Source organism: Callionymus lyra, chromosome 10 (assembly GCF_982586985.1).
Source record: "Callionymus lyra chromosome 10, fCalLyr1.hap1.1, whole genome shotgun sequence".
Lineage (NCBI taxonomy): Eukaryota > Metazoa > Chordata > Actinopteri > Syngnathiformes > Callionymidae > Callionymus > Callionymus lyra.
Genome location: NC_141827.1, coordinates 13,679,472 through 13,694,567, shown reverse-complemented (window position 1 = coordinate 13,694,567; position 15,096 = coordinate 13,679,472). Strand labels below are relative to the sequence as shown.

Here is a 15,096-nt window from a genome sequence, read left to right as displayed (position 1 = left end):
AGATTTCACAGCTGCAAAAACACACTCTTGGTAAGTGAGGGGCGGAATATGGCAGGAGACAGGAAATGCTCCGTTTCTAGGGGAGATCTTATCAGACTTTTTTTTTCTTTTTTTTTTGCGAGGAGTTCTGCATTCCAACCAGGTGACAGGGACACTGAACTCACGTCCAGACTCGTTCCACAGATCCTCTTTGTCTCCCTCTTTTGTCTTTTCCATTGGCAAAAAAAAACGCTCTTATGCCTTTTGGCCATTCCGTCCCAGCCGGCACTGACATCGCACACTCTCGTCTGTGCAGGGCTTTCATGGCGGCTCAGGTGGCAGAGCCTCCAGAGCCGGGGAAGGTAAAGAGACTCCGGTCCTACAGCTGAGTCGGAGATAAAAAACCTGAGTATGGCATCACTGCAGTGGTCGGTGTCAAATTTCAGCAAAGGTTCTTTCCTCGAGGAATATCTCGCTCGTTGTTTACGACCACTCTGTTGCTGCTGGTGAGGGATTTTCACGATGATATATATCACAGAGTGAATATCTACATGTATTTCATAAAATCAATATGAATAATAACAAAGTAATAAAGCATAAAACATAATAAAGAACATTAGCAGAATAGGTTGCAGAAGATCCGGGAATATTATTAAACGCATGTATGTTTACGGCTTGTTATTATCAACATTTCTATAATACATTATTGATCTTTTTATGGAAAAGGATATCTATTTATTTTATCATGGCTTATGCGAGTAAAAAAACAACACTTTTCACGCTAACACTAAAGATAATTAATATATATATATAAATAAAATGATCTCATTAGACAATACAGACAGAATTGAGAATTTTAATCATACAATGACATGAATATTCTTTAAAAAGTTTCATATGTAACATCAGCTTAACTTTCATTATATACATTTCCCCAATTTTGTGCCTGTTGCCATTCTTTAATGAATTTATGAGAAGAAGTAGAATTAGAATTAGTAGTACAAGTAGTAGTAGTAGAAGTAGAAGTAGTAGTAGAAGTAGACAAAAATGTGGTTATTATGAACATTTCTAAAATACATTATTGATCTTTTTATGGAAAAGGATATCTATTTATTTTATCATGGCTTATGCGAGTAAAAAAACAACACTTTTCACGCTAACACTAAAGATAATTAATATATATATATATAAATAAAATGATCTCATTAGACAATACAGACAGAATTGAGAATTTTAATCATACAATGACATGAATATTCTTTAAAAAGTTTCATATGTAACATCAGCTTAACTTTCATTATATACATTTCCCCAATTTTGTGCCAGTTACCATTCTTTAATGAATTCATGAGAAGAAGTAGAATTAGAATTAGTAGTACAAGTAGTAGTAGTAGAAGTAGAAGAAGTAGACAAAAATGTGGTTATTATGAACATTTCTAAAATACATTATTGATCTTTTTATGGAAAAGGATATCTATTTATTTTATCATGGCTTATGCGAGTAAAAAAACAACACTTTTCACGCTGACACTAAAGATAATTAATAAATATATATAAATATTAGACAATACAGACAGAATTGAGAACTATATATTTCCGTTAGTCAAGTATCTATGTTCACGTTAGCATTTTTTTTTTTTAATCAGCGTACTTTGGTTCACGTTATAATGCTCAAATCAGCACTTGAACACTATTCGAAAAATTTGAATTGAACCACACAAAAAGAATGCCAACAACTGCAATTACGTCATATAAGTTCCACCAACACTGAGTCCCTCTGCTTCAACCAGAACCAACAATTGCATACACAAGGTCAGGCATCCTTTATATTCTTTCCATGGGAGCCGTCAGCCAAAGACCAGGATGTAAGCAGGTTAAATTGAGCATTAATCATTAATTAATTAATATTTAGTTAAAATAGGATGATTATCCTTTTTCAGGGGATGTTGCCAGTTAACATGTGCACTCTGATACTGGAACATTCTGCAACCAAAGTTTATGTCTTTCTAAAAACCAAAAGTGCAAGGTTTGGTCGTATTCAAAAAAGCCTGCTTCACATAACGTGTGGTTGTAGTGTTTATAGTCGCCCGACACAAACAACTACTCTCTAGGGAGAAGTGTGTTGTCACAAACGAGGGATTTTTTCTTAATGGCTGAATATGCGAATAATGGCCGCCTTTACTGGCAGACTCTTTCCTGGAAGGAATTTATAGCAGTTACGCCACAGGAGAAATTGTTGTGTCCTGAATGAAAGCGAGGGTTTAAGGAAAAGTTGATCCTCGCCAACGTCCCAACCTTTACACGACAGCGACATGATGTCATGTCTGCATCGAGGACCAACTCTAGTTACGCTAAATAAGTTTGTGGGTGTCGACATTCTAAATAATACTACTTTAACTTGTGATTCGAATGAATTGATCACAATAACTTCTTCAAGGATGAAGGATTGTTGTGCCGGTTAATGCCATCAGAATATTGAATGGTTGATTTTTTTCAAATATTGAAAGGTTGAAATAATTTCAAATATTCAAATTGTTTTAGATTTTAATTTCAACTATTCAATATTTGTTATATTTTCATTTCAATTATTCAATATTTTTTAATTCGTAGCCTTTTAAATTTAATATTAAACATTTCAAAGCATTTTTAATTCAGTATACATTTTTTGAAGGCTTTTAAATTTGATATTAAATAATTCAAAGCCTTTAAATTCCATAAAAAAATTAAGAAGCCTTTTAAATTCAATATAAAAAAATACAAAGCCTTTTGAATTCAATATAAAAAAATGTTCTATGAGAGCGAGCGTAGTTATACACGTCAACGTCCATATGTATCAAGAATGAACCGATTATGAAAATGTATGAACTTTTCGGCAGGTTTGAAGCAGATTTGCAGTTTTATTTTTGTTAAAACTTCCTCTCAAGGGGTTGTTAATAAAGTATTTGTGTTAATGTATTTAAAATATAAACATTTACACCAGAGCTCGTCTGAACTCCTTTACAACAGTGTGATCCATGTCAAAAAAATATGTTAAAAGAACGATAATAAACTGTAAATACAGTCTCAATTGATGTTTTCATTGCATTTTATTTCGATCACGAAAAGGGAAATCAACTTGGAGAAAGTTCAAGAGCGGGCTTCGAACCCGCGACTCAAAAAGACGAGACATCCCATTCACTCACTGAGCTAAACAAACATTGTGGGCGTGGCTTCAACAAATGCTCTTATAGTGGAGGATGAGACCATCAGGGCGATCTATCGTTTCCGTTTAAATCCGTTGACATCAGAATCTACTGATTGATCGTGAGATGTAGTTTAAGATTTTAAACTCCAGACGTTAAAACAAAGTTGATACTTTGTAACGAAAATATCTAAACTGATAACCTGACCGGTTATGCAAGTATGATCCAGTTACTCGGTACTCGTTTGGTTTTGTCAGGTGGCACTGTTATGCTGAATTTAAAAGGGTTTGCATTTTTTAATATTGAATTTAAAATGGTTAAAAATAAATTATATTTAATTTCAAACGCTTCGAATTTATTTTAAAATATATGGAATTTAAAACGCCAAAAATTAAAAAAAAGATATTGTATAATTTAAATTAAAAAATAACAAATAATGAATAATTGAAATTAAAATATAAAAAATATTGAATAATTGAAATTAAAATAAAACAAATATTAGATAATTGAAATTAATTCAACCTTTCAATATATGAACAAAAATAAATCCAACCATTCAATATACTAATGGCATTGGTTTACTTCCATGTGCCGATTTCCACTTTACTGAAACTAAACAAGCTTCATCTCTGATCTTAAAAAGTATGTAAATGTGCTGGGGTTCTACAGTTATTGAAAAGTGAAAATAGCGCATCAGATAGTCAGGATTGAGGCTGATCCAGCCTTACACCCCAGCTCGGGCTCTGAGGTCTGTGGATCAGAATCTACTGATGGTTCCTGAACACGGTTCAGGACCAGAGGAGAGAAATCCTGACTCCTTCAAGAAACATCTAAAGACACTTTTATTCGTGCAGGCTTTTCCTTGATTTTCTGAGACTCCTGTGTCGATCTCGGTGTTGTCTTGATCGTTTAAGTATATATTTTATTGAATATTGTTTTGAATGTTTAAGCCCTTTGCGACCCTGGTCTGGAAAATCGCTTTACAAATATAAATGACTTACTTACTATAAGGATCCAATCTATTGAGCAGTGAATTCTTTTGGATCAAGTAGGCACTATTTGGATCGGATAAGTTGTACCGAGGTACGTGGGATGGAATAAAAATCCCCAGAGATGTTAGGCCTGTCAGAATGCAACATCTCAGTAGTATATACGCTTTCGGTAAAAGAGGAAAATTACCTATAGGATAGTTGATAGCAATCCAGAGTGGTTCTGTCAAAAGTTGATAGCGGGATCATATTTTTTTGATAAGATATATTCCAATAAAATCTTCAATATCATACCTGTTTTTCAAATGTTGCATTTAATATTTCCTGTTTGTTCGTATTAAATAGAGTCCCTGAAATAAGACACTTTATTTAGTTTTAAATTGATAATTAAAATCCTATTTTAGGAAGATGTTGCTCCTTGGAATATGCACTTTTTTTCTGTTCAATATGCTGAACTGACCCAGGTTTTACTCTGAGTCATAGATACATGTATGAGGAGCCTTCTTTACTACTGCTTGCATCAATAATACATACATCTTTATGAGGCTGTAAAGAGTGCATATGATGTTAAGGGATAAAGGGATAAGTGTAAGGTGGAAAATGCTGATGAGATGAGAGAGAGGCAGAGAGAAGATATGGAAGACGTAGAGGTGTTGATCAGTTATCAACAGAGAAACAAAAACTGAACCATCTTTGCCACTCCAGCCTCTGTTAAATAGTATTATTAGTATTGTTTAAAGTAAGAACACAAATATCCTCATAGCTCTCAAACGACTATGGGACTCTTTGTAACATAGTAACATGTAACATTTATGTGAGTTTTTTAAAAATCAAGTATTTAAAATTAAAAGTACTATAATACATATTTAGACCAATTCATGTATATAATCGTTTTTTGTTGTCTCTAATAAAACTTTAAATCCTAACACTGGCAACCTTTCACAAGAAAGTGATCGTACATCTCTCAACAACAAGTACACAAGTATTCATATAAATATACATATCTAAAAGACGTGCATCAGCTGAGGACACGTCTTTAGTTCCCTGCTAAGACACATAAGCAAGATAAAAACTTTAGTTGGTTCAATGAACCATCCATTTGTATTTGTTACCTTACGTTTTCACAAGAGACAACTTTTCTCACATCTTTTTTGTCTTCATGGCAATTTTACAACCTCTTGACGTTCCACGATTATGCCTACAAATGACAAGCTTACAAATAATGTACTCTGTTGATTAAAGCAAAGTAAGAAGTTTTCCAAAACAGTGTAAGCACCGTCTCAAGGTACTCCCGACACCTCAAAAGCTATGCAGCATCAATGCTAGCTTTACTTTATGACTGAGAGGAGTGGGGGGACTTGAGGGCAAGACAAAATACAGGTTAGATTGGCATATTACCGTCCAATAATTCAGAATTGGCCAGTAAATATGTTTAACATTAAATGGTTTCATAGTACCATATGTTCCACGGGTATGTGTCATAAACCTTTATTAATGGAGGATTTCAGGTATCTAGTGTATCATAAAAAGGAAAAAACTAGGAACTTTAAATGACTATATTTATTTATAAAGGATCAGATTTGAGATCCGTTTACTTACAATCTAAAACAATAAGTTGGAAAAAGAAGCAGAAGATCGAGGCACTTCTGAAGCCCTGAAGACACATGATGGCATTAGGCAACAGACCGACTCCTGTTACTTTTCCATTCAGGAAGCTTTACACAGAAAAAAAAAACCCAAATTGAATTAAGGGACATTAATTCTTTCTATTTAAGGCAGGAAATGAGGTGCTGAGTCAGGGGCGGAGTCGACAGCTTTTGGCCCAACACAAGAACGTTTTCTGTTGTCTGGCTCCAAATCAAAAGTACACTCTCAAAGACCTAAACGAAACCTTTTTTTTCATCGCACAATGCGTTCTCTTTGTTTTCAAAGTTGGGTTTTGTGTACTTTTGTGACTAAGGTACGACAGAGTGATAGCGGAAGATAGATGGAATGAAGGTGGAGAAGGTGGCAGATAAAACTCATTGTAAACCTTTTAGCAATAAATTACGCTCTGCATTTCAAAGGTTTTTAAATATTTAATGTTTTTATTCAGCCATTTACTCGTTGTTTTGTCTCTCACTTGAACCAAAAGCAGAGAATTAAATGTCACCTTAATCTAGTTATGATTGAATTGTTTGAAAAAGAGATCATAGGAAAAGCCTTACAAAAAATCATAACAGTGGTCACTCACGCTAAAGTTAATCCTGTTTTTCACTTTAACTGCTGCTTCTGACAAGAAATAAACCCATGAGGCTATAGACTAACATATCAACAGAGCATGAATTGAAAAATGTCACTACTTAGCCTCGCAGCTTTGAAATATTTCAGCTAAATGAGGCTTAAGGGGTTGCGGTGTCATCAGTTAAAACTCTGAAAATGCTCTTTTGACGCAGATTTTATTACTGTGACACACATGCTAATACACCTTTGCTGCTTTCACAACTAAATCACATTTACAATCATTTAAACATTGTGCTTTGTTTTACGACATGTATACATAAAGCCTGGGTGGAAATGTTGCCTAGAAATGATTCTAATACAGTTAACGTTTAATAGCACAAAGGTAAATTATTTGCTAACCTTCGGAAAGGGGCAAATGTTATAGCATAGCATTTGTTTTACATCAATTTTAATAGCAGGCAGTTGAATACATATCTAGGACAAATTAAACTGTGTTTTGATGTTTTTTTTACTTAATCATTCTTATTTTAATATTAGTATCACAAATATATTTAAAGCATGTAATGAGAACATAATATGCAGAATGCTGTACCTAAATTGGTAAACAAAATAAAATTGAAGGCACAGAGAGTTGCACGATTTAAATTCTACTATGTAAGTAAGTAAGTCAATTCTACTACGTGTAGATTCCATGTTTTTGTCTATATTCAAAACGATATACGCAGGAGTTGGAGGAGCTTAATGAACAAACTATATTTTTAAAAAATGTATTAAAGAGGTATTAAAAACACTCAAAAAGACCACGATACAGCATCAAGTACTATAATACATATTTAGACCAATTAATGTATATAATCGGTCTTTTTGTCTCTAATAAAACTTTAAATCCTAACACTCTGCACAACAGAGCAGCTGTATGTCAACCTTTCACGAGAGAGTGATCGTACATCTCTCAACCCAAGTACACAAGTATTCATATAAATATACATATCTAACAGACATGCATCAGCTGAGGAGCTTAATGCACAAATTATATTTAAAATAAAAATATTAAAGATGTATTAAAAACACCCAAAAAAGACCACGATACAGCATCAAGGCCATTGTATTCCTGTTTGATCGTTTAATGTTTATATAGTTTATGGAAAATGCCACTTTGTTGTTCACTTCCTTTTTCTTTTCATCAATTCAAATCCGAGCAAAGATCTCGGTCAAATTGCTTCTACAAACATTTATTTTAAACCATCAACCCATGAAGAGTTTTGATAGATATAATGTAACAAACCATTTTAATTCCAGATATAATGCTATTTGAAATATATAGTTTTGTGTTATAAAAATGCTGCCATCACAGAGACAAACATTTACAATTTGAAATGATAATAAAAAAACCCACTTAAGATGACCATGATAAACATTCATACAATGGCTGTGAAACACATCATCTAAACACTTTAAAACACCAGGAATGGTTTCATAACTCAGGGAATGGCTTTCAAGGGGTGGGGCGGATTCCGCTCAAAGATGGGAGAACCTGGGAAGAAAACTTTGCAGACTCCCTTTGCAAGCTTCGTACAACAAAAGCCAAAAAAAAAAAAAAATGTAAGTGAAATCCTGAGGAAGAGGGTTGATAAAAAAAAAAGCTCCGTGAGGCCGGCCTGCCTCCCTCTCCCTACCCCCACCTCCGCGCACACATCCCGGCTCCGACTCGCTGTCCCGACTCCCTAACATTCCCTCTAAAAGTTAACCCTCCACCATTGACTTTTTTTCCAGCGAGTGAGCAGAGCGCTTTCGACATCCTTTCGACACAAAACAACACTATAACAAAAAAGCTTAAAAAAACATCCAAGCGAGAGAACATGGACGAGCCCTCGGCGGTTCCGACTTCTTCTCCGGCGGTTCCTGAAGTTTATTCGAGCCGCTGCTCAAGGACACTGCAGCTCCCTGTCACGGTCCGTCCGTAACCCGCGACAGACGCCGCCGTCTTTTCGCCAACAACGACCCGCCACCGGGGGGTTGGTTCGGGGGGTAGAAGAAAAAAAAAAAAAGCCAGGACGCGCTTACCTTTTTGCTGTTTCTGTTGTTATAGCCGTTGTAGGGGTTGATTCCTGCCCTTGGCGGTACGGAGAGCAGCATTTTTTTTTTGTCGGCGCTGTGTCGAAGCGGCGAGCTCAGCCCAGGCTGCCAGCTGACGTCAGCAGCTGGGGAAGTGAGAGCTGGAGTCCCGCTGCTAGACTGAGAGTGGTGCTGCTGCTGCTGCAGGGACACAGGGGGGCCCCTGCTGCTGCTGGCTCCTACACACACCCTGATCCAGGTGGTCCTAACACAGACATGAAAATAGTTTAACCTTTTTTAACTCTAGCAACGAGAATTCTGACCCGCTCTAGTAGAAGAACTCACATTTCTCCCGATTCCTTAAAACTCTTCACTGGCTTCCAGTTTCTTTTAGGATCAACTTTAAAATTCTGGTTCTTACAGATCTATTCATGATCAGACTCCTCCTTACATCAGTGATCTGATCCAGCCTTACACCCCAGCTCGGGCTCTGAGGTCTGTGGATCAGAATCTACTGATGGTTCCTGAACACACTTCCAGACCAGAGGAGAGAAATCCTTCCAGACTGTTGCTCCTAAGCTTTGGAACGATCTTCCTCTCCCTCTGTGTTTGATGATCTACTGACTCCTTCAAGAAACATCTTAAGACGTTTTTATTTGTTCAGGCTTTTCCTTGATTTTCTGGAACTCCTGTGTTATTCACAGTGTTATCTTGATCTTTAAAGTATATACTTTATTGAATATTGTTTTGATTGTTTAAGCGCTTTGTGACCCTGGTCTGGAAAAGCGATATATAAATAAAAATTACTTCCTTACTTACTTACTTACTTACCTCACTCTGAGAAAAACTTGAGATCCAGCAAAGGTGCAGCAATTATGCTATATACTAATAACGTAAATCCTTCATTAAAAATGACGCTTTTAAAACAAACTATCTGCTTTTAAAATACAAAAATGACGGATATATGTGGGGACAGATGGATTTAGACCAGAGTTCTATAAAATAATGCAAGACCAGCTCGTTGTTTAACTAGGTTTAAGGACATAAAAATTGTACCTCCAGCTTAGAGAGAGGCCATCATTTCTGTCATTCCCAAGGAGGGAAAAGATAACATGTGAGTTTGGGAAATAATGTCCGGTGAGCATTTTAAACATTGATTTTAAGTTATTCACCTCCATACGAACAAAAAGAATTGAACAAATACTACCTAAACTAATCCATGAGGATCAGGCGGGATTAGTTTGAAATAGACAAGACAGCATCAAGAAAGCGTTATGAACATTATGAGACAAGCCAGAAATCACAAATTGGGAACATTGATACTGAGCCCTGATGCAGAAAACGCACTTGGCTCTGTAAGTCATTCTTTTATAAAGTTCCGTCAAAATTGGGCTTCTCCTAAAACTATAATTGATTCCTTTACAGCATTGTTTGAAAACTGCTGGAATTAAGATGCATTGCATTATATGCAGATTATTTATTGTTTACTATTACACAGCCAACTCCACGAATGATGAAGATGCTAAAAGAATACGGTCTGTTATCATGGTACAAGAAATATGACCCAGAAATTAGGACTATGTATAGGAAATGGGACGTAAATTTCATTAAATACCTAGGGGTGTCACTCCCAAGAGTGACATGAACTATGGCCATTTAATGATAGAATTCAGTTGGATTTACAAACATAGGCCTCCATACAGTATTTAAATCTTCACTCAAGGATAGACTCCATCAGGACGAACATTCTTCCACGACTGCTATATCTTTTTCAATGTCCAGTTCTAATTCCCCCTTAATAATTCAGAGAATGGGATAGATTAATATCACAATTTGTGTGGGAAAAACCCTGCAAATGAGTAAAGAGACGGGAGGTCTGCCCTGCTTTCAAGATTATTACCATGCAGAACAGTCGAGGCCCCTAAATCTATCTCTATTCAAAATCATACACTGCATGTTGAAAGAACTTGTAAGATTCTGAAGCAAAAGGGATTCCAATTAGTTCTCTTTTAGGAGATAATAAGTTCAGGATCTTTCCAAATTCCTGGCAAGAATAGTTTAAATCCTGCCACCTTGGGGACTCTTCAAAGATTTTGAGGTTGCTTTTGACCCAGATTTTGCAAGAAATAGTGATGGCAGATTTAAGACTTGGATTCCAAAAGGTTTAACTACCTATCACTCGTTTATCCACGTGGGAGCTTTGAGAACCTTCAGAAAAAACACGGTTTAGTAAAAGATGATTTTTTATAGATACTTACAAGTCAGGAATTATTTTAACCAAAATTTGAAAAAGCTAACAGATACTAGTGCAACAGGATTCATTGAGATACTCATTGTGATATTGGATGCAACAAGTAGCAATATAATAATATCTAAATTATACAAAGGTATACACCAATCTACACATGAAAGAGTGTATTAAGTAGTTATGGGACAAAATAGAGCTAGGAAAATATTGGTCATCTAAAATGTTTCTCAAAAAAGGTCAAAATCATGCCAGGAGTTCTGTTGGAAGATATAACACCCATCAAAAAACAAACACCTGTGGAATCAAAGCCTATTTGACAGAGATCCACACCCATATACTTTTGGTGTAAATCTTCCCCTTAAAGGTGAAAACATGTACCTGGGTAACAATAAAGTGGTTTAAAGCTGAATCAAACACAACTGAGAAGTAGACTTAATGTACTGAGAATGTCAAACCTATTAGAAGCGACATAAAGAGAGATGGTTTACTTTCTATATTTTTCTCTTTACAAATGCATTTAATTTCGTATTTCATACAAGTTTTGGAATGTATGCTCGCAACTCTTTATTTTTATTGGTTTAATTTTATTATCTTTTTTGGGGGGTTTGTTCATTTTAGTTTAGTTATTCCACTTGATTTCCTTTCAGGTCATGTTGTGTACTTAAAGAAAATGTAAAAAATCAAAAAGACACTTTGATAGTTTCAGTTATTGTGTTGACAACAATAAACACCTCAAGCAAAAACAAAGACCTCAACAGTGCTGGCAGTTTATAATAATCATAATAGCAACATAGCAACTTCAACCATTGGCTGTTTCTATGTGGCACTGATGTCTAGCGTGACAATACAGACCCAGACAGAGGCTATTGATACAGCTGTCACTTGCTGAAAGGACGAAAAGCCAGTTGATTTGCTCCAGAATGTAAAAAGGAGGAAGCAGAGACAACATTTCAGAGCAGTTTTAATGTTGGGAAATGTAACTAAGTTGCACAAAATGTTAAACTAAATTGTGGATTATTTAGTCGTAACATCACTGCTAGCTTCCCTACAGTCTCAGCCATTAGCTTTTAAGTAGCAAATATAGCTGCAAGGAACTATGACACATATCAATCAATACATGCCGTTAGGTAATGTGCCGGGATGTATATGGAGGTGGTTTTAGGGAAATGTGTGGTCTCTCGCTGAATTATTGAACTAACCCAATTACTCTGAGTTATATCTATGTAATGATTCAATTGCTTATGATTAATAATACACAATTGGAAAAAACAAAACAATTACTTGACATTGTATTTTACTTTTCTGTGTTCTTTTCTGGTTGTGTTTCTGTCTCCGTGAATGGGAATAATTATTTACAGATAAGGTGTGAAGGAGTGAGTCATTATTATAATGTTATTATTATATCGTTCATAGATTGACATTTTATTATTTGGATTTGGATTAGTTTTGTCGGTAATATTGTTTATCGTCAACATCATCATCATCATTGTCAACATCACATGATCATCATCTTCATCATCTTCATCCTGACCATCTTCTTCATTAGCATCTCTGAAAGCCGATCCATGATTTGGTTCTAGGGGGCGGGAGCTGCAACAAAGTTTTCCTCTATCCAAAACCTCTAGGAGGATAACTAAAAGGTTACTCTGAGACTGAACCATCTGACCACCTCATGCTCCATCATTCTCTCACTGCGGAACGAGACCCCAAGGTCTTCAACCTGGGAAAGAATGTCTCCTCCAACATAGTTATAATTTTAGTCAAGTTATAATAAGTTAACACACATTTCATTCATATTTAACTCATTAATGGATTGAACACTAGACTTCCCAGCATGTTGCTGTTCTACCTATAAAACTGAAAGGGCAGCCGACTGGCTGGAAACCACCTATGGACACTCATATTGTTATGTCAACGATGCGATCATCATTTCACACCACAGGAGGGAATATGCTGAGGGGGAGAAGGGGTAAAGAGTCACGGGCCAGTACTCGCTGGAACACAGCGAGTAGGAAAATAGAAAAAGAAAGGTCAGTTACAAAATTTAAATAAGAAAACAATACAGACAAAGAATGTGTAGATAAAGACAAAAATAAAAATGCAAAATAAATATTATGTCTAAATATTACAGAAATCAATAGTAATATAATACATTATATATAAGTTCAGGATGGTACTTTTTACATCCTTTCAACTACCTAAACCTTTTTAAAAAAATCTATGTTCCACAGGTAGTTTCCAGCCGATCAGCTGACCTTTGGGTTTTATAGGTAAAAAGCCAAATGGCTGCTCTTTTGGACTAATGTTAATGAGTAAATGGTTGCTTATGAGAGCAAAAGTGTGTTCAGGTGAACATTTGCTAGTTGTTTTCCCCATGAGTTAATAAAGTAATAAATGCACACAAAAAAATAAAATATATATACAGTATATTGTAATTATTTAAAATGTTTACCTTTAGTCTGCTATTGTTCATAAAAAGAGAATTAAACGCATCTGTACAATAATTTTAATATAATGTTGGTTTAAGTTTTAAAAAAATTCAGTTACAGTATTGAAAATAAATGAGTACAGTTTTCTATATGTATAATAAAATACTTTTCCTTTGATTGGTAATTGATTTTATGAAAATACCACAATATTTCAGAAGCAAAAATAAACTTTTATTGGAATCAAACTGCAAGAGTTTGATTAAGAATTTAGATTTGAAGGTCGAAGCCACATTAAATGAAAATATTCTGTCGTGAACGATGCGATGGATACGAGTCTGGCAAGATCCCAGTGTGACTCTCTTTCTCAGACAGCTGTCTTCCTATGTATGACATTTCCTCCTATAATCGTGTCATTAATAATGCAGCACATTGTTCCTAAAATTCTCTTTTGAAGTTCCTCAGGAAGGTCACGCTCCAGAAACACTAATAAAACCCAAACATTTCACATGTACATGCACTTTTTTCATCCAAATAATTATTATAGTTTTCATTCTATTTATTAGTATATAAGACCATAAGGTGGAGCAAAGACCAGGACAGGAATTCTAGCTCCAGTGGATCGGTGAAGAGATTCTGGATTTTACTATATAAAATGTTTCTTCAAAATCAGCAAACGCGTCTTTTAGTGGCTGCTATTATCTCCAACTTTATGTTTTACTTGTCACTTGATACGTCTCTACATAGAAGCAGACAGACATGACACAGCAACACTCGGTAGAACCCCAGTCCGCCACAATCAGTTACTTTGACGACACCAGCGTTGTTTTGACATCAACAAGCTGGTCGCCTGGCAACTCGTCCCCTCCTCGTCATCCCAAGTGTTCTGGGCTGAGAATCTATACTTAATACCTCTGGAGCGACTAAGCTGAGCGCATTACTTAGTGTGTGAAAGTGTTAAGAAAATATGGGAACGTCTGTGTGCGTGAATCACAAGGCTCCTGTACATTTTTAAGTCAACATACTTATGCGTCTCGGTGCTTGGTTCTGTTTTTCCTATTCCTCATTTTGTGTGTTAGCTTATGCCGTTCTTATATTCTATACTACGCAAAAAAATAACTTTAAAAAATAAAATAAAAGTTTCTGATTCCTTGTCTTTGTCTTTGTCATAATGATCTGACTTTGCTGTGGGAACAGCATCTTAGATTCAAAGAGTATTTGTTATGTGTGTTTGTGTGTGTGTTTATGTGTGTGTGTTTGGCACTCTACCATTTAATATTCAATATATATTTTTTAATAATTTCACATTTCTATCCTCCACAGTAATTATTTACTTATAGCTGTTGTTGCTGCTTCAAGTGGAATTTCCCTTCATGGGACAAATAAAGAAACATTTGATCTTATCTTTATTATGTGCGTCTTCTTGTTTTTTGTTTTACGATTTCCACTTGCAGGCAAACTGGCAAGTGGACCACATCGTTGGCTTCGTATGGACCACCGAAACCTCTTTGCAGTGCTTTTTTTTAAAGGATTTATCTCCATGTTTCATATCCAGAGTCACTTCCCTTTTATTTAAATGTATCTCCACGAGAGACCATTTGATCGACTCCGTTAGTTCCCGAGTTAAAAAGGAGTCAAAAATAGAAGTAAAAAAAGAAGAATAGAAAATATGTTTGGCCTATTCAGATTTTAAATGGTTTTGGTAAGTAATTAAGTAAGTAAGTAATTTTTATTTGTATAGCGCTTTTCCAGACCAGGGTCACAAAGCGCTTAAACAATCAAAACAATATTCAATAAAGTATATACTTTAAAGGGCAAGATAAAACTGATAACACAACAGGAGTTCCAGAAAATCAAGGAAAAGCCTGAACAAATAGAAATAAAAGTATACATATAACAAATCAAACCCACAGAGGAGAGTCCCACCACTGGGACAAAGGCACATAGGGTCAGGAAAGCCCCCCCAAACCCCCTCAACATACATTCATACACAC

At 35.4% G+C, this 15,096-nt stretch overlaps 1 protein-coding gene across 1 annotated transcript in view; it reads right to left on the bottom strand.

Annotated features, from left to right (window-relative positions):
• The window catches only part of LOC148070440 (RNA-binding motif, single-stranded-interacting protein 2-like), a 33,856-nt gene extending 25,253 nt beyond the window's left edge, over positions 1 to 8,603 (bottom strand). The window contains exon 1 of the mRNA XM_087800286.1: positions 8,438 to 8,603. Coding sequence (XP_087656412.1) covers positions 8,438 to 8,509 — 72 coding nt within the window. The 5' untranslated portion in view covers positions 8,510 to 8,603. The remainder of the gene's footprint in view (positions 1 to 8,437) is intronic.
• Between the last annotated feature and the right edge of the window lie 6,493 nt (positions 8,604 to 15,096).